The 27,988-nt window shown below is 40.8% G+C and overlaps 1 protein-coding gene across 1 annotated transcript; it reads left to right on the plus strand.

Annotated features, from left to right (window-relative positions):
• Window positions 1-27,979, plus strand: LOC109422038 (N-acetylgalactosaminyltransferase 7). Its single transcript, XM_019696676.3, has 3 exons — window positions 1-614; window positions 10,454-11,102; window positions 22,864-27,979. Exons 1-3 carry the CDS (start codon window positions 392-394, stop codon window positions 23,783-23,785), a joined length of 1,794 nt encoding a protein of 597 aa, XP_019552221.3. The 5' UTR covers window positions 1-391; the 3' UTR covers window positions 23,786-27,979.
• Window positions 27,980-27,988: the final 9 nt, after the last annotated feature.

A 27,988-nucleotide genomic window follows, 5' to 3' on the forward strand; every position in this document is an offset into this window, starting at 1 on the left:
CTGCACCACTACACAGCACAACGGTACTTTTGACAGCTCGTCCGTCCACCGTCATCGTCGTTCGTTCGTCCAGACTGGACGTCAGTGCGAAGAGAAGATAACTGCAGACAGAAGACCCCAAAAACATTCTCCCCGCGCGACGCGCACAACTCCGCTTTTATCCGCGGCTCTTCGTCCCCCCAGTAGAAGTGCTATATCCAGTTCCAGCCAGGCGAGAAAAAAGACGTACACGTAGACAATCGAGAGTGCAGCAAGCAAGCAGACAGCCAGGTATCCATCACGGAACACTGCCGTCATCGTCGTTTTTACCGAAAGTTCCGAGAATAGTGTTCGATTTTGGCAGCTAGCTGCCACTGAGAGGAACTGCCGTAATCTGGTAACCTGCTTCGGAATGCGGGTCACCAACATCCGCCGGGGTCGCATCGCCCGGATTGCCGTCACCGTTGTGATAGTGGTGTTCGTTCTGTACCTGATCGCGAGCTGGTCCGGAGTGGATCACCGAACGGTGAAAGATGCCTACAATTCCCGGTTCGCGGCCCGGTTGACCGGCGAAGGGAAAGGAGGACATCGCGTCCAGCAGGACCATCGGAATGTGTTCCCGGTGCTGATTGAAGGTAGGTTGCTGTGATTCATTTGATTGATGAGAGACATGTTAAATGTCGATATCGGGTTGCTACGATCTCAGAGCCTTCTTCGTGACGGGGAGACATTTGATAGTGTGTGCGAATCAACAGAAGAGTCTGAAAATGATGAGCCGCCTACTACCTACCTAGCCTAGGTATATCTGTGTCATAAATGGGGTTTGGTTTATGGCATTATTCTTCTATGGTTGGAGCCCGGTTGGGAAACTTCGCAGACGGATGGAGCTCCGTTGTGCATGGAAGCGAGTCGAATAGGCTTGGCATTTGTTTCGCATGTTGCTTTTAGCTAGAAGGGGGAAACGCAAAACGATGTGAATAAGTTGGCTGATTTGCTAGAATCATTTTAAGGAAAATTCGTTAGGAGATTTAAGGTAACCAGCCCAGGAAAAAACGTTTGAATGTTTATCCTTTTCGAGGGACCCTTTCAAATTTTGTTTAGGATTCCTACTTCTTGAGAATTCCTACAGGAGTTCCTAGTGAGGGCTCTCCAAAACTTTCTCCTGGAATTCCTTCTGGTATTCCTCCTTTTGAAAATTCTTTCGTTTTGGATGTAGGGATCCTTCCAATAAAAGACGAGAAATTCTTTCTAATCAACTTTTATTACAACTGAAGCACCTCGTCTAATATTGCACACCAAATTGGATTCCTCCGGACTTTGGTTCTTCTGAGATTCCTTCAAGAGCTCTTTCTGTAATTCCTGTAAGACATTCTACTGGGATTCCTCAAGCAGTTCGTTCAGGGATTCTTTCTTCTGATGTTTCTCCAGGAGATCTTCCTGGGATTCCTCTAGAAGTTCCTTAATAGGATTCCTCAAGGATTTTCTTCGGAGATTACACCAGGTATTTTTTTATAAAATCCTTTGTTATCGGAACTTCTTCCAAAAGTATCATTATAGTTCCTTCCGGGGTTCCTCCAGCAATTCCTTCTGGGATTTTTCTGGAAACTCTTGGGAGCTCTTCTGAATTCCGTATGGAACTGATTTCAAGGTTCTTTCCGAACTTCTTTCTTCTCTAGGAGTACTTTCGGGAATTCCTCATGATTCATCCGGAAGTACATCCTGGAATTCGCTCAGATCTTCCTAATGGAAATTATACAGTTTTTTTTGTTATTATTAGTTTTTCTTATGGAATAACTCCCCAGGTGTTCCTTATAAAAGTCCTGCAGGATATTGGATGTCCTCCGATATTTCTTTCATTTCTCAAGGAATTCTTGCTGGAAATCCCAGGAAAAAAATTGCTGAAGATATTCTGATTGATTGATTTTTCTTTATTTGAGAGACTTTCAGTGAAGATATTCTAAAGGAAACTGGATATTCTAAAGGAAACTGAACCTCTAAGAGAAACGAATCTTCTACAGGAATCTCAGAAGGACCCATTAGGAGAATCTCGGTAACTATTCCTGGAGGATAGGAGAAACTCCTGGAAGAATCACGGAAAGAGTTCCTTATTAAATCTCAGATAGTATCTGTAAAGGAATCCTTAAAGAAGTTCCTGGAGGAATCTTCCGTGTAATTTCGCTCCATGGTATGCCTGCTGCTACAGCCGTGCAGTCTGGAGGATTCTACATCAAGCTGATAAAATCCGAAACCGCAGCAACAGTCCACTCCCCAACGAATGTCTGAATCATTGGCACAGGAAATTGAAACACCGAGATCCAAACGCTATTCGTCAAACGGTAAACAGCAAGCTTGCCACAGGAATACACATTGAAGATTGCCCGATTAGAGGAAACATTTCTCGTTTGTCCTTTCTCAAAGAAACAACATAATCATCTCGAAGTGTTCTGGAGCTGGTTCATACGGATATTTGTGGTCCGATGAAGACACCAACACCTGGAGGCTCAAGATACTTCAAGACCATGATAGATGACAGATCGAGATTCACCGTGGTCTATTTTTTTTCTTTCCAATGGAAGTCAGAAGCGGTTGACAAGATAAGGATGGAGGGAGGATGGTAGAAACGCGTTTTGGATATAAGCCTTCAATCATACGATCGAACCAGGGAGGTGAATACAAGTCAAAGGTACTCAAAAGATTCTACCGTGCAGAAGGGATTACTTCGCAATACTTTGTTGCATATTTTCGAAAGGAAAAATCGCAGTTTCGTGGAAATGACCAGATGTCTCCTAATTGATGCGAAGCTCGGATACCGATATTGAACGGAAGCAGTAAACACACAAGCTCATTTGCAGAACGTTCTTCCGTCAAGGACAGTTCAGAAAACGCCGCACGGCCGCACAAACAGTGGTATGGAACGGTTCCTGATTTAAAGCCCTGCAGATATTTGGAAGTTCTGCATAGATTCACTTTCCGGATGAAAAACGAACTAAGTAGGAGCCGAAAGCTGTCAAGATGGTTTTTATTGGATACTCGAACCATTACAAGGCGTACAAGTTCATTGAGCCTGATACCGACAAAGTCTAGATCAGCAGGGACTCTCGTTATCTCGAAGGTGATGACCGCACGAAAGAAGCTACCAATCCTGAAGTTGTTGAGTTTGAATCGTTTGAATACAATCCAGAAACACCGGATGAAGCCCCAGATGGAATACCAACCCAAGACGAATTTGAGGAAAATTTGTGAGAAGCGGAATCTACTCTCGTTCAGGAGGAGGAGCCGACCGAGTTAGGCGATAACAGTATCAAGTTTTCCAGCAATACCGATGAAGTTTTTGATTCAGCACTGCCCCGTCGATCGGAAAGAAGTTCCAAAGGTAAAACTCACGCCCGATACTCTGAGTCGCTGAACATCATTTAGAAACAGCACTCAGAGCGTATGAAGAGGCTGTAACTGGTCCTGAGATCGAGATGTGGATAACAGCAATCGAAGACGAGCTCAAATCTAAAAAAAGAAAACCACACTTGCGATTTGGTGAAGCCTTCACTCCTCCTCAAGCTGCAACTACAGACTTTTTCACGAGTTCACTAATGGACTTCTGCACAATTTTATGCTGGCCTGCTTACGATCTTAGTACAAAGGGTAAAATATTTGTCCAAAACAAAAAGAAACCAATGCTCAAACATCTTGTTTGACTCGATCGAATTTACATTAGAGTCAAACAGAAACAACATCCGTCAACATCTGAGTTCTTGCCTTGTCAAATATTTGACCTTGTGTACTTATAACCTTAGGGCGCCGTTATAGTTACGCGTGAGAGTGGGAGTGCGCGTGTGCGAAGCCACAAAGAAGAATATCAACAATAGCAAATCCACGAAAATCCTATGGACGAGCACTCTCACTCTCACTTTGAAGCGGCACTATGGCACGCGGTTACTCTCACAGAAACCGGCACCGTTCAAACATCAAAATGTTCTGTGAGAGTAAGTAGGCCAGCATAAATTCGTCCATTTCACGTTTAACCGGTACCGTGTTTTACCCACGACAAAGGTTTAGTCAGGGCGTCGACGATCATTGATTCTGTGGGGCAGTATTCGACATGGATAACGTTCCTACTTACAAGATCCCGGATGATTGATTGATTTGTCTTTATTAGAGAGACTTTCAGCCCTTGGCTTTCCCGGATGAAGTTAAACCGTGTGTCGATGTGCTGGATCCTTCGGCTCGTAGCATTGCTAAGCAGCTCTGGTTAACTTCCCGGACGATGATCGGTCCTATTGCTCTTTCGTCAACGTCCATCCCAGAGCAACTTGGCAGGCCTCGGCCAAGGTCACATATTTCGCCTCAGTGGAAGGAAGTGCACTGTTGCTTTCGGGCAGCCCAGGAAATGGGTCCATGTAAGTGGAAGATGAATCCCGAGTTAGATTTGCGGTCTCGGTGGTCTCTGGCCCAGTCAGCGTCAACGTGTGTTTCCAGTTGTCCAGGTCCCTAAGTTCCAGTTTTAAATCTACGGTCGACTTCAGATACCGTAGCGTTCGTTTGGTCTCCGTTCAATCAGCCTGGGTTGGATTACACACCTTTCGGCCCAGAACATATGCGTTGATTGCTATATCTGGCCTCGTGTTCACCGCAGCATACAGCAAAGCACCTTAGTAGCTAGTGCAGAGAGTAAAAAAAATCGAAGATTGAAAGTGAAGATTGACATTCTCATTTTCTCATTCGTGTTTGGCCACATTCATTGTCAGATGAATGCCTCTCTTTTTTCATTCAATTCTCTGTCACGAATATTTTTTCACAAGTCGTAAAATGTGCTATTTCTGTTAACAGACGCACACTCCGACTTAATGAACAAATAGAGAACATAATTAATATTCTAATTAACTACTATACATAAGTTTTGAGATGATTGGAAGTATAATAGAGAGTTACGGTCCAGTTATATTTCTCAGTGAAAATTGTCAGTGACAGAAAAGTGAATGAATAGGTTGAAAAATTCATTCACCAAAATGAATTTTATTTTGATCCCTCGGTTGAGAATTTTCAAAATTCACGATGAATTTAATTCATTGAAAATGAAAATTTTAAACTCTGCCTACTAGTCTTTGAAAATCGTCCTTCCGAAGCATTAGTTCCTCCTCCTTTTGCTATTAGGTATTTTGCAAAACCGGGGTCCAATGGGATATGAGAGGGTTTTGCGTCCACTTGCCCAAGTTTGGCAGCGATCTTGCGTATTTATGCACTTTGATCCAGCGAAAAATATCCATCCTGTCCTCGTTCGATTCGGATACCAAGATGGTTGTTGACGTCTCCTAAGGTGGTTAGCTTGAACTGCATCTTCAGAGTATTCACAATCCTGTTGTATTTCCCATCGTCTAGACAAACAATGAACATGTTGTCTACATACCTACAACAGTATGAATGTTAAACGAATTAAGCCTTCTTTACGAATAAGCAAGGATCTGCTTCCATCTGTAAGGGTCGAGAGGCGATTTCTTCACCCTGGCTTAAGCGTTAAACCAGGTTTAACTATATGGGTAAGCCTGGCTTACCGGTTAAGCCAAGGTGAAGAAATCGGCCCTAAGTATCCCAACCTCCAGAACATTTCTGTAATTTCCCGGTTCCATATCCGTCCGCAGCAGACACACATCGCTCTTGGCACTGATTTGGAACCCAGTCGGCTGCTTCATATACATACACTACCCGTCAAAAGTACGGACTCACAAAAAGTATTGCAACAATATTGCATCATTCTGACTCACCTCGATATCTCTAAAACCAAAACACCTACAAAAATGCTGCCTTTCACAAAAGTTATAACTTTGCTGAAGACAGCATCTTTGTAAGTCCTCAGGTTTTGGAGGTATCGAGGTGAGCCAGGGCCCATATCAAGACCAACAATTGAAAAGGCCACATCAACATTTTGTAAACAAACATGTTTCTGTCGACTTGAGGCCTTCTGAACTCCACCCACACATCTCACCACCACTAACAGAAAGCGCTAACATCAAGCTTTCTGTTAATGGTGGTGAGATGCGTGGGTGGATCTCAAAAGGCCTCAAGTCGACAGAAACGTGTTTGTTTACGCAATGTTGATGTGGCCTTTTCAATTGTTGGTCTGGATATAGCCGAGGCGGTAAACGCACGGGTATTCAGCATGACCATGCTGAGGGTGACGGGTTCGATTCCCGGTCGGTCCAGGATCTTTTCGTAAAGGAAATTTCCTTGACTTCCTTGGGCAGAGAGTATCTTCGTGCCTGCCACACGATATACGCATGCAAAATGGTCATTGGCAGAGGAAGCTCTCAGTTAATAACTGTGGAAGTGCTCATAGAACACTAAGCTGAGAAGCAGGCTTTGTCCCAATGAGGACGTTACGCCAAGAAGAGAGAAAGAGCATACTTTTTTACTGTATTTTTGTTGAAATGCTAGATTAGCAAAGAAAATAATTCGAAAACATCAAAACTTCGTATGCACAATGTCAATCGCATCACTTACGAATCGCATTCGCTTGCGATGCGAATGTGGACGAATGAGTAATTTCCAAGTGTGGCTTCCCACCGTTCACCGGAGTTTGCTGTCGTCGCTGACAAGCATACACACGAACTAAAGCGACAACCGTTCGCTGTTGACTGTCTTCGAATGTGGAAGAAGATGAAAAGTGGAAATCAGGAACCCTGAAGTAAACAATCCTTTAATGGTGTTAATGACCATAAATTTCTTTGATCTCTCTGATAAGGCTAACTGTGTATAGGCTCCTTCCAAATCGAGTGCACAAAAGACTTTGCACCCCGCTAAACTCGCAAACACATCTTGTGCTGTAGGCAAAGGATAAGTGTTGGGAATTATGACCTTATTTATGGACACTTTACAGTCTATAACCAATCGTATTTCATTGTTTTTCTTCATAACAGCTACTACTGGAGATGCCCATTCACTGGTCTTTATAGGAGTTATAACCTTTTCATTTTCTAGTTTGGTCAAGTAGTCAAAAACCTTTTGCCTCAAACGATACGGCACGTCATTAGCCTTTTAGAATATGGGCTGATCCGTCTTCAGTACTAAATCCGCTTCATATCCTTTGATTGGCGTTGAAAAATCTTTAATAAAAACGTTACCAAACTTTTCTTTTACTTCTTGGGTTTTATCGGCAATATTTTCTACCAGCATGTTAATGTTTATTGAATTTGAGAAAAAATGTCTCCAATTTGTAAAAAAAAACATCCAGCCAAGTTCTTCCCATTAATGGAATAAAGTTATTGCTGCTGTTTAATACCAAAAGTTGTAAATTAGTTTCAGTGCCGTTAAATTTAACAAGAACATCTGCTTTTCCCTCTATTTTTAGTTTTTCACATTAACTACGATCAATTGTTTATTCTTGCTGTATTCTTTTAAAGGTTTGCTGAAATTCAAATAATACTGTGCTTTACTCATTACAGATGCCGAGAATCCACAATCCACCTCCATCTTTAATTGCTTCCCTTCAATAGTTACTCCCACTAAACAAGGCTCACTAATCCTATTGATAGAAGACACTAACATACATGAAACACTACCTGCGTCACTTCCATCATCGCTATCCGAATCTGACTGCGTCCTCATGCGATTCATCAGGTCGCTGCCCGACTAGAAGATTCTAACAAAAATATAACATAATTATAACAAATCATGATATGTCTAACTCATTGTGATATAATCATGTTTAACATCATTGGTGTTTAATAATATTATAACTCAATTGTATCATATTATGTTATAAATGTTGTTAAATAATTCATTGTGAAATAATTTAGTTCTGATTCTTTGACATTCAGAACATCAATTTTCATAATTGTATCAAAATATGATAGAAACTAGTTTTCTCGAAGCTAAAATTTATATCATATTGTGTTATAAATTTGTTCTAATTATAACAGAATAGGTTATTATTTTGATTAGACCAGTGTACTTTTTGTTACAGTTTTAGTTATTTTAACATCATCCTGCATCTTGTTTATAACAAAATAAGTTAGAGAAAAATTTCATATCATCATAACACACTGTGTTATAAACTTGATATATTTTTCTAGTCGGGTGATGTGTTTCTCTTCAGGGGGGTTCCGGGCTGCCTGTGTCCATCATATTCACCGCATCCTTCCTCATATTTTTCAATTTAAAGCATCTTCGCCGGATATGCCCCTTGATCCCACAAAAGTTACAGATCATATCTGCATAGTTGAGGCGGTTACCTTTATGGTGGTATTTGTCCGTTACTCTGAACTTCGTCGTATTCCTCCCGTCTTGGTTTCCGTGGTAGGCTATGTTTCTGGAATACGCTTGGTATCCAAGTCAAATTTTCACTGGTGCTCTATTATACCTAGCACCCGAGCCCTCTCGCGCTAAATCATAGGTCCTACTCAATTGTTCGAACCTAGAGCCAAATTTCATCGGTCCTTGACCTCTTATGGCTGCTATTTGTTCAAAATTGCTTACATTCAAGGTTTTGGCGTTTGCCCCGGCCATTTCCCAGGTCGTAATGATTTTCTCAGCCATTTCTAAGGTTAAAGTTTCCTCATTTAAAAGTTTTTGTTGCAGTAACCTGTCGCGAACACCTGCAACAACGCGATCTCTAATGGCTGAAGACTTAAAATCACCGAATGCACAGTATTCAGCCTGTAATTTTACTGATAATACAAAGTCTTCGGCAGTTTCGTCCGGTTGCTGGACGCGGTTATTAAACTTTAATTTTTGAATCAAGTCTGATTCTGTCTTGTCGAAATGAGCACGCAGTTTGGAAACCATATCCTCATATTCGACTTCTGCCAAATTTCCATTAGGATAAAGTAGCTTAAGTTCGGTGAATACTGTCGGCCCACTAAGGGTTATAAAATGGGCTCGTTTTGCATCGGCTGCAACGTTGTTAACCACAAAAAAGAAACCCAGTCGCTCTATCCAATCACCAAAGGGCGTTCCCTTTCGGTACGGCTCAATGGTTACTAAAATACTAGGATTTGCCATGGCGCAACAATAGCCACGCCGAAATCTACGGGACCCTGAACGAGACCGCTGAGTGGAAGGACTGCACCTCAACTTCCTATAAGGTTGGGAAATTACCTCACCAGTTTACGATAGCTTTCTCGGGAAATCAGTCGGGACGTTCACCCAGGCCTGGCCTTGCCGTTGCGCAGCCGTCTGGTCTCTCCGCGAATTTCGCCGCAATCCACCGGAAAACTTCTTCAAAAACGGTTGTTTAATGTCTGCTATTAATCTCACCAACTAAATCGTCTGTATTGTCGTAAACCAACCGAATTGTAGTTTTCCTAGACCACGGAAAAACTTATCCCGCTTGCTGAAGCCTGCAAGTAGCGTCCCCGATTTGCCAGCCAAATCTACAGATGCACAGAAATGAAATGATGTCTCTCACGTTTCTCGCCGCTTCAATTTAGCTGCAATAAAGCTTCGTTGATGATTGCTGGATAATAGGAAACTTCCACTTTTATCCACTGTGAACTGTGCAACTTCCAAATTAACTTATAACTTTTTCTTCTTCCTCGTCGTCAGCTGTACTGTTTTAAGTCGAGGTTCGGATAGGAGGTAAAAGATAAGATGTGCCTTGCTCGATGATCAAACTAAAGTGCTGGTCACATGTATTTCGTTTCTATAACGTCAGTTCGAGTGCGTTACATTTCATGTGTTACAATACGAGTATTGCGCGATTGCTCATAGCATTTCTTCTGTCATTCGACAGCACATAACAATGGCAAATATCTGGTCTGGAACATTGGGCTAGGAACTGCTGGCCTCCGATTAACTGACGAAAGGGAATTTTCTTCATCTTGTCACGTTCAGCTTCCGTTTTTGGTCTCTTTTGGCTGGTTAGCTTTTGATTGGGGTCCAAGGGAGTTTGTACGGGATTGCATTCTACCATCTGAAATTCCTCCAACAATTCATTTATGTAACGCTCCTGATCAATGACTATAATACCTTCTTCTTTTGTAATCTTGATTGCCAGAACTTGCTCAGTCTCTCCCAATTTCCTCGCAAGATCTCGTTTTACAGCTTCGGTCATTCCAGTATTGTTTGAAAATATAAAAAAATCGTCCACGTATATCGTCACTATCAGAACTTGATCTCCTTGGATTCGATAATACACACGTGTCGAACTTTGAACGGTTTAGGCCCATTTTCTTCAATTCGCCGTCTAGCTTGAAATTCCAAAATCCGGCTTACCCGTTTCAATCCATAAAGCGCCTTTCTCAACATGCAAACTTGATTCGTACCATCCTCAAATCCTTCCGGTTGTTGCATATAAATTTGTTCATCTCCCTAAGTCGCCTTGTAAGAACGCAATGATCAATGAGAGTCTAATAGTCTAATAATAAATATACTCTCATTGCGCAATGACCGCGTCCATTTGATGAATTGACATGTCTGTAGAGAATTTTCTGAAACGCCTGACGAATACAAAATCACCTTCATATCCACTTTCCTTTATTTCCAGGTCTCGGCAATTTCGAACCGAAAGAAGTGGACCGTCGTGATGGGCCCGGAGAAGGCGGCAAGGCATACATTCTCCCAGAGGATCAACAGAATCGTGCCTCCGATGCGGAGATGGAATACGGCATGAACATCGTAGTTTCCGACACAATCTCGCTGGATCGAACCATCCGGGACACTCGGCTGGAGGAGTGCAAACACTGGGACTATCCACATGATCTGCCCACGACCAGTGTGATTATCGTGTTCCACAACGAGGGTTTTTCGGTGCTGATGCGAACGGTCCACTCGGTGTTGAACCGATCGCCGAAGCATGTGCTGCACGAAATTATCCTGGTGGACGATTTTTCGGACAAGGAGGATTTGAAGGAAAAGCTCGAGAACTATATCGAGCGGTTCGATGGCAAGGTGAGGCTGATTCGGAACGTCGAACGGGAAGGTTTGATTCGGACCCGGTCCCGAGGGGCCAAGGAGGCGACCGGGGAGGTCATTGTGTATTTGGATGCCCATTGTGAGGTGAACACGAACTGGCTGCCGCCACTGTTGGCTCCTATTTATCGGGATAGGACAGTGATGACCGTTCCGGTGATTGATGGAATCGATCATAAGACGTTCGAGTATCGACCGGTGTACGCGGATGGACATCATTACAGGTGAGTTTTATATTCGTTATAAAGAAGATATCCCCTCATAAAATAAGTTTTATCTCAGCGGTTGTTGTTATGGGTCGTGCCATAACAATGTTATGCATGGCTTCCAAATTAGAAGTTCAGCAGAACTTGATGCTCTATTTTTTCACAGTTTAAACGTTGAAATAGATATTTTACGTTCTCCAAAAAAAAAATGCACATAAAAACCATTATTACTAGTGCATATTCATATTTTTGATGACTGATATTTTGGCCTTGTATTTGCGATACATTTATTTTTTATCAGCAAGCAACGCATGTGAAGAGAGCTTGTCGGACAGTCGTATAGGTGGTATTCATATTCTGCATTGCAATCGATTTACATCTATAGAAGACGTCGCCGCTACAAAATAGCTATCTCTATCTCGTTTAGAGATAGGCTAATTATGCGTCATAAAACTGGCATATTTATCAACGCACCCAAAAGACATGTTCAGTACCTTTCTTAACGACTTGCTGAAAACAACGAACATTAGGGGTAGGCGGGGCATAATGAGCAGCTTAAGCATTTTGTCACCAAATCCAGTAAATTAAGTGCAACCAATGTTTAATTTTAACGTTCAATCCTCATTTGAACCTTAACTGACAAAAGCTAATCGTTGAAATTCCGAATAAACTTATAAATGTTGTAAAATTTTATGTTTTTAAAAACGGTGATAATATACAAATACTGAAATTTTCAAGCTAATAAATTGAAAGTTACAGACAAAACCTTGCTATATGCATCAAAACAGAGAAAACAAAAATTAAAACTTGCTTGTTGACGATGTTTACTATTTTCATTATTTTTTCACTAGTTGCTCATTCTGCCCCACCCTACTACCAACTCTTTGAAACATATTTTTAAAACAAAAAAATTATACTAATAGTTGAAAAGTGTTACAAATACATGTCATTGGTCTAGGGAATATCAAGAAAATCGATAGATGCCCACTAAATTGTGATTTCGATACCCAAAACCTTATTTTCGGTCACCTGATTCTTATAATATTTTCCCAGTACATGACTACTTTACGCATTTTGATTAATTTTTCAAGGTAAACGGATTTTTTGACTAATGTTTTGTCATCAACTCATTGGATTTTAGATAATAAGGCTACAATCAAGCAATTTGTTTTGTTAATTTGAAGATTTACAGTGAAAATACAAGGTTCTCATTATGCCCCACCTGCTCATTATGCCCCGCCTACCCCTATGCCAAAAGTTTTTTTTTCACCTGACTGGTTCACCAAACATCCAGCTGATGTATGTATCCGTTAAAGTTTTTCTCTCCAACTGTTACAGTAAACAGTACATCTTTTTTATCAAACGCTGAACATAAGAGTTGTTATTTTGAACCTGATATGAAAACAATTATTCGTGTTGATTTAAACAAACATCTCTCGGTGTGTGTTTCTCAAACTTTGAATTGAGTTAAACATCTATGTTGTTTGCAATAAACAACATGAATGGTGATTATTTAAAAAAAAAACTTGCTTTGAAGTTATCAGCACGTAGATATGGGTGTTGAAATGTTGTTCTCATGGAACAGAGTTGAGCTAATGCTAAGTAGGTAGGTACCTACTTTTCATCGTCTTTTTCTTCTGTGTCTCAGTTGGTAATTGTGCGGCAAATTTGTTTTTACCCATAGAGCATTTCCAGCTCCAGCACGAATTGCGTAGACGCGACATATTTCAACGGATCACTAAGATAACTAAAACGGCCGCTATGGAATGAACAAATAACGCCACCGTAGCCTTGTGTGTTTGACATAACCCCGGTGAACGCTAGAAAAGTTGGCTTCACTGATCCATACAAATGAAATTTATCTTATGCTTGAGCTTCTATCTGGAAAGGTTTTTCATGTTATTTGTTTTGCAATATTCTTCACCTAATCTTTAAAAAGGACGCATGAAAAAAATCTAATTTTCTACCTTGAAAATTTTTAACTCGCAAACGGTTTGTTGGATTGAAATGTTGTCTTCGAGTTATTGTGGTGACATGGCTCTCTCTACGGTAGCTGAAAAAGTCCAGTTCAAACTAAGCTCGGCCGGCGCTAGGAAACTACGTTTGTCTATTTTCGTCTGTTTCGCAACTTCATCCCATCCGTGTTTAGGTTGCAACCTACATTTAGGTAAAATCTGGCGAAGAACTCCGCAAGGACTTATTGAAGAAATCTCGAGAAGAACTTCAGAAGAAATCTCGGAAGTAAATATAGAGGAAATTCAAGAAAAAACTCTGAAAACTCGGGAGGAAATACGGGCGCAATCTCGCGAAGAAATCCAGGAGATGTCGAAAAACTCTCTGGAAGAACATCTGCGAAAACCTCGTGAAACCCCGAGAGAAACTGTTGGAAAGCTATCCCGGAAAACAACAAAGAGAGATTTCTGAAGGACTAACTTAGGATAAGTTTTAGAAGAATATCCGCGAGGAACTTTAGTACAAATTCCAAGAACAACTCTCTGAAATCCCGGAAGAACACCGCTCGTAATTATTTATGAGAGTAAATACGTAAAAATCCTCTGGATAGAAAACTTATGTCCAACCAGTCGTGACGTCAGTCGGAAGAACATATTTCCGGAGGTCTTCCTTTTCGGTTTCAAAACTTCACGCTTTTTCGCAACTGGCGTTAAGGGCGGACGGGACGGTCGGGGAAATATCCGCCATTGCTCTGTTGCTACTAAGATGGTAATCTCAGATTCTACTTCATATTTTGCAACAAAAACCTATCACTGTGTATGCTCACTTGCAGTGCATATGCTGATTGTTTTTCAGCATCTTCAGTGCGATAGAACTCGAGATTACCATCTTCAAAATCGCGAGGCAAATTGTTAGAAAGAGAGAGGAAAAATAACACGGCGTCCCGTTTCACCTTAATAGGCTCATAATCTTTTAGAGAGCCAGGACTCACACATTGAAGATGCATGTTAGTTCCAAACAGGTTCCTTGTGTGAGTGTTGCTGGGTTGGTGATACTGAAGTAGCATTTATTGGCGGTCAATCGCGCTCAAGCATGCTGCTTTCTTTTTACGTTGTTTGAAATTGTGTTTTTGTCTGCTGGTGTGATTGTAAGTATGAAATATCCTGTAACAGTAAGTGTTCAACTGGAATTCATATCTTTGTTAAATTAAATCTCGTCCCAGTAGAAAGAGGCCAAATTCGCATTGTCTTTCAAGATATATCTCCAAGAACTCTTCTCGAAATTTATCCAAGGATTCCTCCAACTTCTATAGAGATATTTCCAGTAATCATGGGGTTTCTCTTGGTAATCCAATAAAAAATCATCTAACAGTTTAAGCTGTAACTCTTTCTGCATGCAACACCTACTGATATTTTCCAAAAATTTCTCCGAGGATTCCTCCAGTAATTTCTCTACAGATTATAAAGGAATTGCTCCAGGTATTTCCCTTGGTTTTCTCCAGGAATTCCACTAGGGATTCCTTCTCCGCGAATTCGGCATGCGATCACTCCAGGAATTTCTGCTGGGCACCTTCCTGGGATTCATCTAGAAATTCTTCCAGCTCTTCTTTCAGGAAGTCCTCCTGGAATTTCCCCAGAAATTCTCAATGTGATGTCTCCAGGAATGCTTCAAGCTATTTCTTCAGAATTTTCTTTCCATGATTGCTATAGGGATTTCTCAAGCAATTCCTCCCAGAATTCCTGCAGGGATTCTTTCTAGAATTTCTCCTATGATTTATAAACAGATTTCTCCAAGGATTCCTTCAGAGATTTTATAAAGGAATTCTTTCTCGGGTACCTACATAAACTTCTGCTGGGATAAATATAGATTTCTCTAAGAATTACTCTAGAAAATATTTCCAAAGATTAATGCCTTTAGGGTTTCTTCCAGGAATTTTACCGGCGATTTATTCCGGAATTCCTCTGCAGATTTTTCCAGGTATTCCTCTAGGAATTCTCCCAGGGATTGCTCCAGAAATTCCTCCTGTGACGTCTACAATAATCCTTCCATATGTTTTTTTTCAAAATTCTTCCAGATATTCCTTTAGGATTTTTGTTATGATTATTCTAGAGATTTCTCTAGCCAATTCTATGAGGACTCGACTCCTCCAGCAATTCCTGCAGATATTGATCGAGAAATTTAGCATGTGTTCTAACTACCTGAAACCAGTGTGAAACCATTTCCAAACTTCCTTAAGATTTACGAAACTTCCTGAACATTTGGGTTCTAGACTTCCGGTACTACTTACTTTCAGTCCTGGGCACCCACGGTGGTGCAGAGGGCCGAATTGAAAGATTTTCATCCTGGGCGATTGCCAGCCATCGCCTTGACCCGTGGCCAGGTCAAATTTCTGTCGGCTTGCTTGATTTCGTTATTGAGGCTGCGCCGCCATGAGCCTCTGGATCTGCCTCTGCTGCGATGTCCTGCTGGGTTCCAGTCTAACGCTTTTTTGCAGATTTCGTTTCCGCCCCTGCGTAGAGTGTGGCCGACCCACCCCCACTTTCGCTCCCGAATTTCTGTCGCTATCGACTTTTGATGACATCGACGATGGAGCTCCACGTTGGAGATCCAATTGTGAGGCCACCATGCACGAATTATATACCGCAGGCATCTATTGATGAAGACCTGCAGCCGTTGCGTGTTCTCCGTTGATACACACCAGGTTTCACTGGCGTATAGTAGCACAGATTTCACGTTCGAGTTGAAAATTCGGATTTTAATGCGTCGACTAATCTGGTTGTTTCTCCATACATTCCTAAACTCGCAAAAGCAGCCCTCGCCTTCTTGATCCGTGCGCCTATGTCGGTCTTGGTGCCGCCATCGGCCGTCATTTGGCTACCAAGATATTGGAAGCTTCCAGCATTCTCCACTGCTTGCCCAGCTACCGTGAAGCTGGAAGAGTTGATCGTGTTTACATCTAACGATTTGGTCTTGTTGACGTTGATGGTAAGACCTGCCGCTGAAGAGCGATTGGCAAGATCATCGAGCTTGCTTTGCATATCAGAGCTCCGTTGAGCTAGGAGAGCAACGTCATCAACCAGTTCGAAGTCATTTAGGTGCTCCTTGGTAATGGGTTGCCACAGCAATCCACGATTTGGTTCACGGTCAATCGCACCAACCAGGATCTCGTCGATTGCGATGAGGAACAGTAGCGGTGATAGTATACATCCTTGCCTCACTCCAGCAACGACTTGGATGGGATCGTACAATACTCCATTGTGCAGTACTCTACACAAAAATGCCCTGTACTGTGCTTCAATGAGGCCGATGATTTTCTCAGGGACACCCTTGCGCCTAAGGGCTTCCCACATGTTTTCGTGATTGAGACGCCCAACTAACATTTATTGTGAATGTAAACGTCAACAAAGCGTCCTCAATAAGGCAATCGATGAGACAGATGCGATCAGCTGATTTTTTTTGTTTACCATGTATTTTTGACAATCGATGATCGGGGTGACAATTGAACACAAAGGAATTTGTTAATGCGAGGTATGCACTTCAAACGGAATCGCTCAAGTAATTTTCGTTCAGTGCCATGTTCAGTGCATTATTTTTCCGTGACCGGAATGGTCAAGAAATTTAACACAGCAAGCCCCATTTGATTTGACGTTTCGTTTCAGCTCCGTACTAGGATCCGGAATAAAGCGACGCTTTCTTATTTCTTGAGCGATTCCTTACCTGAATTTTCCACGCATCGAGATACACTGAACGAAAACGCCCGCCGTACAAAGAATGATTCTTCATTCAATGCGGTACAGACCCGCAAAATCTGAATTTTAAATGATTTCTCAGCAGAATGATTTGACTGCCTTCGATTGAACCAAAATCATCCTGTAATAAAACTGAAATTGACACAATTAATGAATGATTTTTCGCTTGGGGTTTGTTGTGAATGATTATCATCAAAAAAACATCGGAAAGCATTTTCCTCTATGCTTCATACCGAAAATCATTCAATTGCTGAATGAAAATCCCCACAACTCAAAATATGAATTGTCATTCAATCGTGTGCTCAATCCCAGGGCTCACTCGGTGATTCCTAAAACTGAATGACAATCGCGATCGAATGATTTTCTGAACAATAATGACGGATTCTTGTTTACTTTTTGTATTCTAATTGTCTGCATGTTCCCCATTCTGAAAGTAATTCAATTTTGGATTGTTTTTCATTTTGCTGTTGGTGCGCCATCCTTTGACAGTTTATAATGGCAAAATCAACGTTGAAGTAGTTGCGAAAAAAAATGCGTCGTGCAAAAGTGTTCGACTGTGATGCAGAATGGTGATATATTTATAATGTGTATTAACATAAAATGAGATTTCTGATAATAAAAACCAATAAAATTCAAATAAAAAATAATTCACATATTGTTCTATTGTTATTTTCCAAACAACTAATATTACAACCATTTCAACGAGTTCGAGCGAAATTGACTTCAATTGAAATCAGATTCCTTCTAACTTGTTGTGATGGTTGTAATATTAGTTGTTTAATTAAGAATTTAAATCAATTTAAATTGTATACTGCAATGAACAATGTCTATATACTTTCGTAAGGATTTTCATTCTCATTTCAACCGATAAACTGAATGGGTTTTGAATGAAAATCATCCATGTACAGATTTGTTTTGATTCTGAATAGTATGATTATAGTGGTCGCTTTGGATGATTTTCATACCGTCTGTTTTGATTCTGTCAGATCAGCTCTTAAATGACAAAAATCAAAAAATCATCTGATTTTAAGCATGGGGCTCGGATGAGGCAATTTTCATTCAATTTGTGGCGGGGATTTTCGTTCAGTGTAGGCCAAGAAATATCTTGCGATCAGCGTACTACCCATAAGCACCGACGACACTTGACGAAATTTTGTTAAGTTGTACTCACACTATGTTTACAGTTTTGGCTGTCACCCCCATCGCGAAAAGTCGTCATGGATTGCCTTATACGGCTTGATGCTGAGTTACTATGTTGTACATATGGACGGAAGCTTCTATGCAAGTCCTATACCACACGCTTAAACTGCTTCACTCATCGCATGAGTAACTGTTACTCACTGTGGAGCATCGTTGCAAATCCGGGAGAATGTGTGAAAATTATGTGTACGTCTTACTCACGCCGTGAGCTGATGGCCAGTTACTCATTTTTGAGCTTCTGGCTTGTGTTGACAAACGCTTTAAAAAGCAAGCGTCTGTCAATTTCTACAACAAAAAAAATAATAAAAAAAACTTTTCTCTGGGGTGATCTCCAAAAGTAAGTATTCCATTAAAAAAAAGATTAAATTAAGTAGTTATACTTAGTTTTTATTTAATTTAGGTGAAAAACTGCATCGCTGGATGTTGGTAGGTATAATGGATAAATTGGGTGTAGATGACACCGAGGATGACACCCGATGCGGAGCCGTCACGATTTATTTCTTCAATTTCAATTTATCAATTATTTAATAAATTTCTTCAATATTTAATTAATTCGAACTATTGTTTCTTATTTTCCTGAAAACATTTAAAAATTAATTAATTTAGCCATTTTCAGAGCAAGCGACGCATACGCATTTATGTGTAACGGTTACTCATTCTTCCAAATTGGTGACGAAACGCTTCAATGTGTGAAGCTTACTCATGCTGCTTTGGCTTTGAAGCACTTGCTCAAAAATGAGTAAGGCCCCACTTGCTCACTTTAGGAGTGCCATGGGATGAATACAAATTTGAGTAGATCTTGCTCATTATTGAGTGGACCGACTTCTGCGTGCAATGAATCTGGCGAACTTAATCCACAAGTACAAGTATATATATGCTGTGCGAGCAGCTTCTGTGCCACCAAGTCATAGCTCTTATTTCGGTTCCTATGTAACCACTAACTAAATAACATCTTGAGAAGGCGCTTTTTCAGCCTCTTCACAGTTGTTAAATAACAGTTGTATGGCATCCCCAAATTTATCGATTAAATATAGGGTGACAATGGGTATTATCGGCAGGTTTGTTCTCTTCGTCATGGGGGGTTTTTGTCAGCCAAATTGCCTGAAACTTGGCCGTATAATTCGGCTTAGTTGGGAAGGATTTGAGAACAACTCTGAGTTCAATAGGTTTAAAAAAAAAAAACCAAAGACGAAGAGAACAAAACGGCCGAGAATAGGCAATTTCCCCTAATTAGATTATGGATACCGTGACGCAATACATGTGTAACTGGAGTTATGGCTTTTAAAATTGAATAATCCGTATCCACTGGTCCTGATGGACTTATCCACGGTCTTCTTTTTCCTCTGGATTGCTTCTTCTTTTCATCTGTAACTGCGGACTGTTTACAAAAAATGACATATTCATGAACATCCAGCGACCGAAAGTTCAGTGGATGTTCACCGAATCTCGCCAGATGCAAGATGTGAGCAGTGATTTTAGTAAACACTACTACTTTTACCCGCAGTCAGAGATACGCGCGAGACAGTCGCCTAAGAGAACAGACCTGTTTTCAAATTTTCCATCATAGCGCTCTTTGATAATTCTTGAAGAGGTCGCCATGTGTCCGAGTGATATGATGACTGCTGCGACTGCACGTGGCATTTGCACTGCGATTAAATTTTGCCCATCATTGAAGGCCTTGAAAAGTAGTCACCATAATTGTACTTTTCTTGCAACGCACAATAATTTCACAGGCCAGAGATGGATAGCTGTAAAGTATTTGTGTAGTAGCTGTAAAGTTGGTTTTGAATGTTTACTTCCTACAAGCCGCGTTGGAATACCAACAGTTTCTAGCTGTAATGATATCGCATAATGGCCTTCAAAGCGCTGCTGATTTGTGGATTCTTTAGTATTACGAATTGTACTGTATAGTAGCAGCTATTTTATTAGTGTGAACTCGTATTCGATTTGGTCAAATTTTCACATCTTCCGGGAAATCTCCCGGAGTTAGAATAGAGTGCAGTAAAGACAGCCTCAGTGACAAGTGATTGATTTCTGAAAACCGAGTTTGATAGCTGAATGATGGTTGTTTTGCAGCCGTGTATTCGCTTATGGTTTATATTTGACTAACATCCCTTTTATTCAGCGTTGACTGCATCAATTCGATGGTTACACAATAGAAAGCAAATGACTTAAGCGTATAGCGCTGAAAATGTTAGTTGGGCGGTCGAAAGCTTTTTCGTAATCAATGAACCCCAGGTAGAGAGACTCTTGGAATTCATTGATTTGCTTCAGAATGATCCGGATCGTGACAATATGGTCCACACAGGATCGTCCGGCACGGAATCTTGCTTGCTGCCGTCGGAGAGATGTGTCAATCTTCTCCTGTAGCTGGTTAAGGATCACTTTGCAGAGAACTTTGAGAACGATGCGTGACAGCTTGATGCCCCGCCAATTATCGCATACAGTCAGGTCACCCTTTTTGGGTAGCTTGTCATCAACGCATACTTTGAAGTTCTGTCAGGTCCTAGATCTAAATCTGCTGTCAGGTTTTATTATCCGATCTTGAGTCTCGACCTCCAGCGAAATCGTGGCTCCAGATTTCAGGGATCCTTATGTCCAAGCAGTCATGAATTCAGCCAGAAACGTATTTCCGAAGTTCTTCCAATTTTAACGGTTTCAAAACTCCATTGCGGGTAATTTCGGTGGGTTAGCTTCTCGATTCCCAGCTTGGTATCGTTTTTCGAACCACATATTTCTTTCTTCTTGAAAAACTTCAAGCTTTGCATCAAGCTTTACGAGGCTCATAACCTTTTAGAGAACCAGGAACACGTGTGGCTAGTAACGATCAAACTATCAAGTCTACTTTCTTCCTTTTACCCATTGACCTGTAACTTGACGCAGCAAGCGCCATTATCGGTTAAATATAGACGATCACCATCGCTCACACATTGACGATGCCCATTAGCTCAAGCAGCTATCTCATTGGTTCCTTGTGTGAGTGTAAATGGCTAGGCTGGCGATACTGGAGCAGCATTTACGGACGATAAATCAAGCATAAGCTTTCTTTTTACGTTGTTTGAAATTGTCTTTTTGTCAGCTCATGTGATTGCAAGTATGAAATGCCCTCTAACAGAGGACGCTGAAGTGGAAAACATATCTTTACGTTCAATTGAATCTTTGTGGAAAGAGGCCAAATTCGCTTTTTCTTTCCAAAGATGCCCCCAGGGATTCCTCTAGATTTTTTTCCAAGGATTCCTTCAACTTCTTTAGAAATATTAGTTTGGGGTTTTACGACTGGAAACTTGATGGAAAGAGAGATGACTTTCTCAGTCTTCGAATCAAGGACGATTTTTATCTCCATTTCCGACGTTTCGGCATGGGAATTTGGGCCTTTTTTCCAGGGTCATAGTGTCTACCGTCTATCATTTTTGGGGTATTTGCATAAGGAATGTTCTTCTGGGTGGCTTTCCATGCATACGTGTTGTGTAGATAAACATTGTTCTTGATTTGAAGACTGAGAAAGCCATCCCCCTTTTCCATCCTTAGAGGGGCCCATATAGCCGAGGCGGTAAACGCACGGGTATTCAGCATGACCATGCTGAGGGTGACGGGTTCGATTCCCGGTCGGTCCAGGATCTTTTCGTAAAGGAAATTTCCTTGACTTCCTTGGGCATAGAGTATCTTCGTGCCTGTCACACGATATACACATGCAAAATGGTCATTGGCAGAGGAAGCTCTCAGTTAATAACTGTGGAAGTGCTCATAGAACACTAAGCTGAGAAGCAGGCTTTGTCCCAGTGAGGACGTTACGCCAAGAAGAGAGATATTTTCCAGGTATCCCTTCAGTAATCGTTCATGGGATTTCTCTTCATTAATCCTTTCGGGATTCCTCTAACAGTTTGAGCTAGAATTCCTCAAGGAAATCTGACTAAGATTCCGCAAGCAAATCCTACTAAAATTGATCCGAGGATTCTTCCAGCAGTTCCTCTAGAGATTTTAAGGGATTCCTCCATGGATTTTCTTTGGTTTTCTCCAGGAATTGCTCCAAAAATTCGGCGTGCGATCCCTCCAGGGATTCATCTAGAAATTCTTCCAGCTGTTCTTCCTGGAGTTTCCCCAGAAATTCTTTATGCGATGTCTCCAGAAATCCTTCGAGCTATTTCTTCAGGATTTTCCCATAATTGCTGTAGGGATTTCTCTAGCAATTCCTCCCAGAATTTCTCCTGTGATTTGTAGACGGATTGCTTCAAGAATTTCCCTAGAGATTTTAAGTGGGAATTGCTTCTCTGATACCTTCAGGAATTTCTGCTGAGATTCATCTATAGATTTCGCTATGAATTCCTCCAGCTGTTACTCTAGAAAATCTTCCAGGGATTACTCAAGAAATTTGTTTAGGGTTTCTTCCAGAAGTTTTACCGGCAATTTATTCAGGAATTCTTCTGTATATTTCTCCAGGTATTCCTCTAGGAATTCTCCCAGGGATTGCTCCAGAAATTCCTCCTGTGATGTCTCCAGTAATCCTTCCAGATATTCCTTTAGGATTTTTGTCATGATTATTCTAGGGATTTCTCTAGCGAATTCTATGGGGATTCCTTCAGAAATTCCTGCAGAAATTGATCGAGAAATCTCGCCTGTGTTCTAACTAACTGAAACCACTGTGAATTTACCACTTCCAAACTTCCTTAAGGTTTATGAAACGTCCTGAACATTTGGATTCCAGACTTCCGGTACAAATGTTTTAATTTTTCTTAGAAAATAGAATTTAATCGACTAGATCCAGACGTTCAGTGAATATTTTTCAACTTTTTTAGAATTATGATGATCTATAAGCTTGTAATACGCTGCTGGTCTTTGTTCAATATGTTCATTCTTTTATTTCATTCTCCTTCTTACAGAGGCATCTTCGAGTGGGGCATGCTGTACAAAGAGAACGAAGTGCCCCGTCGGGAGCAGAAACGCCGAAAGCACGACAGCGAACCGTACAAGAGTCCGACTCACGCCGGTGGACTGTTCGCCATCAATCGAGAGTTCTTCCTGGAGATCGGGGCGTACGATCCGGGTCTGCTAGTTTGGGGTGGCGAGAACTTCGAGCTGAGTTTCAAGATCTGGCAGTGCGGCGGCAGTATCGAGTGGGTCCCATGTTCCCGGGTGGGACATGTGTACCGCGGGTTCATGCCCTATAACTTTGGCAAGTTGGCTAACAAGAAGAAGGGACCGCTGATTACGATCAACTACAAGCGGGTGATCGAGACGTGGTTCGATGAGCAGTACAAGGAGTACTTCTACACCCGGGAACCGTTGGCGCGGTACCTGGACATGGGTGATATCAGCGAGCAGTTGGCGCTGAAGGAACGCCTGCAGTGCAAGAGCTTCCAATGGTATATGGACAACGTGGCGTATGATGTGCTGGACAAGTACCCGGCACTTCCGGCCAATCTGTACTGGGGCGAGTTGAAGAACTCCGGAACGGAGAAGTGCGTCGATGCGTTGGGTCGTCAACCGCCGGCCATGATCGGACTGCAGCACTGCCACGGCCAGGGTCACAATCAGTTGATCCGGCTGAATGCTGCCGGGCAGCTGGGCGTTGGGGAGCGGTGCATCGAAGCCGACAACATGGGCATCAAGCTAGCCTTCTGCCGGATGGGCACGGTCGATGGGCCGTGGCAGTATGACGAAAGCACTTCCACCCTGCTGCATCGGACGTACAAGATGTGCATGGGATATCTTCCCCAGACGCGAACCCTCGGCCTGATGCCATGCGACGTACACAATGCATATCAGTCGTGGAAGTTTCACACCATCACGCCGCGGTGGTAGTTGAGGAGAGGTGATGACGTCGGATAGTTCCGTTCGGTTTGAGCTGCTCAAATGACCCGAACATCATCGCACACACTGCGCAGACATTCCAGAGCGTTTCAGGCAGGGGACAGACTTATCTTTGCGGGCGATCTCTCGAGGAGGAGGCGGTATCACAGTCACAGAGTGTTGGACGATTCCCGAACCTTAAGAATCATACCTTTCCGTTTGTACTTTTCTGTTGAGCTGATTTTTACCTATAGAAGTAATCAGTTTCTTGTTTTATGTGTTCATTTTTAATAAACTAATGATCACATTCAATGTATAAACACAGAATAAACTAAACCATTTCCATGAAGGTAAATAAACTTAAAGTTCAGAAAAAGCTAGTTTTGCATTTAAAAACTACTTTTTTGACAGTGGCCCGTATGAATAAAAAGTAGTAACTACTCGTGCTTTGTAGTTACTATTTTGAAATATGATCCACTCCAAAGTAGTAGCCTTGGTATGAATAAAACCATTTTTCGAACAATGTATTAGATACTACTTTCGAAAATTTCGAAGTAGTATTTACTACTTTATTTCAAGCATAATTTTTCAAATCGACGTATCTAACTTTTTCACTGATCTGAGTAAATTCATGGTCAATGTTGACGACCATTTCACTAAAATAGTTTTTTATAAAAAGACTTTTCATAAGTTTTTTCGTGCTTAACATCACCAGGGATATAGCACCTATAGCACGCACTAGGTAAGAAACAAAACCTACTCATTCCATATCATTTTCACAATGAATTTTGATAAAAATACACATACACCGGGTTGGTTAGAGATACGTCATGCCAGATACGTCGCCTTTGTATGGTGCCAGTTTGGTGTATCTGTTACTTTTGATTTTGGCTAGATACGTCGTTTGGTTTTCTCATATATAAAACCGGTGTATCTATCAGTAAAGTTGTAAACATCAAAATAGTTAGATACGTCGTTTCGAAAAATATACTTAGTTAAACAAATTAACCCTTTCCCGCCCATGGTGTCTGTAGAGCACCATAACTTTCAACCCTTGTATCTCTGAAACTAGTGAAGTTTTTTGAATGTTTTTAATTGTAAATCATGATTTCACTTGTTGTTCTCTATCTAAAGGCATTACACTAAGTATGCGCATAAAAATTCAATGTTTTTGTCAAAAAAAGTTTTCACGAAAAGCTATTTTTTCGAAAAAAAAATAATGACAAACTTTGACGTGTTAATCAATGGCATGGTTATCCTCATGGGTTGAAATAAAAATAGTTCCCTAGCAGATTTACTATTTCTTTGTGTAGTCATACGTTGAAAAGATCTGAAATGTGTATTTAAACTATTAATTTGATACAATATGAATGGTGCATATATGCACCACTGGACACATGGCGTGCAAAAAATAAGCAATTTTCCAATGTAATCATTTTTTGCACCCCATTCTAGAATTCTGTTGGCAAAAAGTTTAAAGTTTTTGAGAACAACTTGTCTCGAATTATAATAAATTTGTATAAAACCGGTTCGGAAAGTACTTTTCTTGGATTGTCAAATGAAGCATCCTGTGCTTTGACCATTTTTAACGAGAAAAATCATGAAATAAAGTTCTTCAAATGCCTGGTGGTGCTCATGAAGTCATGGGCGGGATAGGGTTAAGCAATAAATCATCAAACAGGGATGTGGGTTCTTCAATTTGCTTGATGAATCATGCATGCAGCAGTTAACCCGGATTTGTTTACATTCTCGAGTTCCGTCGGATTGAAAAGTTATGCTTGATTTGTTTTTGTTTTGGTAGTTCTTCTTCCACCAGTCGGCAATTCAGAACAAACTATGGTCGCAAAATATTGTGCGTTTAGCACTAAATTGATTTCCGAAAAAACTTCATTGACTTCCGCTGCCTTTCCTATGCGTTAAACATAACGTCGGAAGTAGTGCGCTGTACAGTAAATCTGGTTTGCTATACAGCGCACTACTTCCGACGTAATGTTTAACGCATAGGAAAGGCAGCGGAAGTCAATGAAGTTTTTTCGGAAATCAATTTAGTGCTAAACGCACAATACAGGTCGGACTCGATTATCCGGGGGTTCAATTAACCGGGGGCCCGATTATCCGGGGCTCGATTATCCGGCAAAAATGGCTCGATTATCCGGGGAAAAGTTTGTTTATGCTTTGTTTACTAGATTTAAGATTATAATATGTCAAAAAATGTGATAAACATCAAATACAACACCTGAAAATTGGATTTAACCTATTTGAAAATTATTTTTATTTTTTCACATTTTGCAGTGAAAATTTCATTTTCAAAAAACATGCTTATAATAATACTTGATGTTAAGTTTAGGCACTATAACGTCATGTATGTTAGCTTCTATGTTTAATGAACAGTTTTTGATTGAAGAACATCAAAAATAAAAGAAAAGAAGCATGGCTCGATTATCCGGGTGACTCGATTATCCGGGGTGAAATAATTTTGAAGTCACCCGGATAATCGAGTCCGACCTGTAGTGATTTTTGCAGCAGTTTCCTCATTTAAGTTAACAATACTGAAGAAAGAAGTGATCGTGAGGGCACCTTAGCAGGATAAAAATCTTTCTCAAATGCACCATGCGTATCGGCATGCACTTACGGTCGCCGCTGCGCCACAGGCCACGCTTACAGAATACTTCCTCAGTAATTTCAACTCACCAGAACGTTAATAAAAAACCACAGCAAAAGCCACTAATTTCCGTTAAAAATCATGAAAATTCAATTGCCACATCATCACGGCGCTCTATCTGGGGTAAATTGCTTCAAAACCCTCCGCACGGGACGCCGACAGCAAAACATCGTTTTTTGCTGGAACTTGATGGTTCTTGAGTCGCTTTCCGAAAGGTAATGTCCGTCGAAACTTGCATCTAACTAAACATTCTCGAAGAATACCCTTTTTGTTGAAAAAAATAAACACAATCTTTGAAAAAGAATTGCAAACACAAGTTGTGATTTCATACACACGCATCACAGGCTTTGTAGCAACCTCAAGAGCAGACTACAAATTTCTTGTAGTAAATACTACTTTTATTCATACCGATTGTGGAACATGTTCCACAAAAGTAGTAAGTTCGAAACTTGTAGTGTAGTAAATGCTCTGTTTACTTTTATTCATACCAATAATTGTAGTATTTACTACAAAATTGTAGTAAACTGTGGATTACTACTTTTTATTCATACGGGCCAGTAAGTTCATCCTTATCTTTACTAATTTTAGGTGAAGACTTCCACTTGCCTATATTATGTAGGTGACGTTGTAGACCTTTGTCATAGTTTGAACTCGAGACACGAAGAAAATAATATTCATGATGGTAAGTTCGTACGGGAATTGTCCACTTTTTTAGATTCAACTGCCTGCCTGCGTGATGAACTCGACTCGTGTTTTCTCATCTGACTATTCTTGTAAATACGTAGACTTTGTTTAGGACTTTTTTAAGACGATCCTCAACCACCTTACCACTGCACGAAAAAAAAAAGAAACGCTGCAAAACATGGGAATAGCGATTTGCCAAAATGACTTAAAATTTTCAGAGAGAGGAGCAATCACTTAATTTGCCGATTGACAAAAATTTAATTCGATGAAACCTTTTTTTGTTAGCCAGGCAAAAACGATCAATTTAGCGGTACATTATAGCGCGTGCCTTTTTTACAGTTGAACAAAATTCCGCTGACGACCGTAGAAAGAAAGCGAAACAGCGAATGACACTTTTTTACCAAGTTGAGTTAAGACCCTTTATAAGCAATTGTTTGTACTGTTGTTGTTGGATTGCGCAGAACCCCAAATCAGTGTGGATTGACTGAAACCGCAATTTTTGTGTTAATAGTCCACTCGTGTGCTCCCCTCATTTTATGAAATGATACAAGACTTCCTCATACTAAGTAACAACTCAATAAGTGAGACACACTGGTACATCACACCAGTCCGATTTGTAATGTAAACGGATACATATAATTAGTAGCATTTACCAATATAAGGACATAAATAAGAAATGGCAATCTTTTCTGATACAAATAGCGAGTATTCTCCAGAGCACATGAATGAAAAAAAAAGTAAAGCGAAATGTGGAGAACGATAAGTGAAACGTAAATCACCTGGTTACGACTTAAAATTGAATCAATTTAGGATAAATTTTCTATTAACTAAGACAAATAAACCTTGTTATTAAATTTAAATTGTTGGCG

The sequence above is a fragment of the Aedes albopictus genome, chromosome 1, assembly GCF_035046485.1.
Source record: "Aedes albopictus strain Foshan chromosome 1, AalbF5, whole genome shotgun sequence".
NCBI lineage: Eukaryota > Metazoa > Arthropoda > Insecta > Diptera > Culicidae > Aedes > Aedes albopictus.

What these genes read in the sequence shown, in the direction of transcription:
- LOC109422038 (XM_019696676.3), top strand. Translation starts at nt 392, where the DNA reads ATGCGGGTCACCAACATCCGCCGGGGTCGCATCGCCCGGATTGCCGTC. An exon ending in GTTCCCGGTGCTGATTGAAG is followed by an intron (nt 615 to 10,453) that starts GTAGGTTGCTGT and finishes CTTTATTTCCAG; the next exon opens with GTCTCGGCAATTTCGAACCG. An exon ending in GCGGATGGACATCATTACAG is followed by an intron (nt 11,103 to 22,863) that starts GTGAGTTTTATA and finishes TCCTTCTTACAG; the next exon opens with AGGCATCTTCGAGTGGGGCA.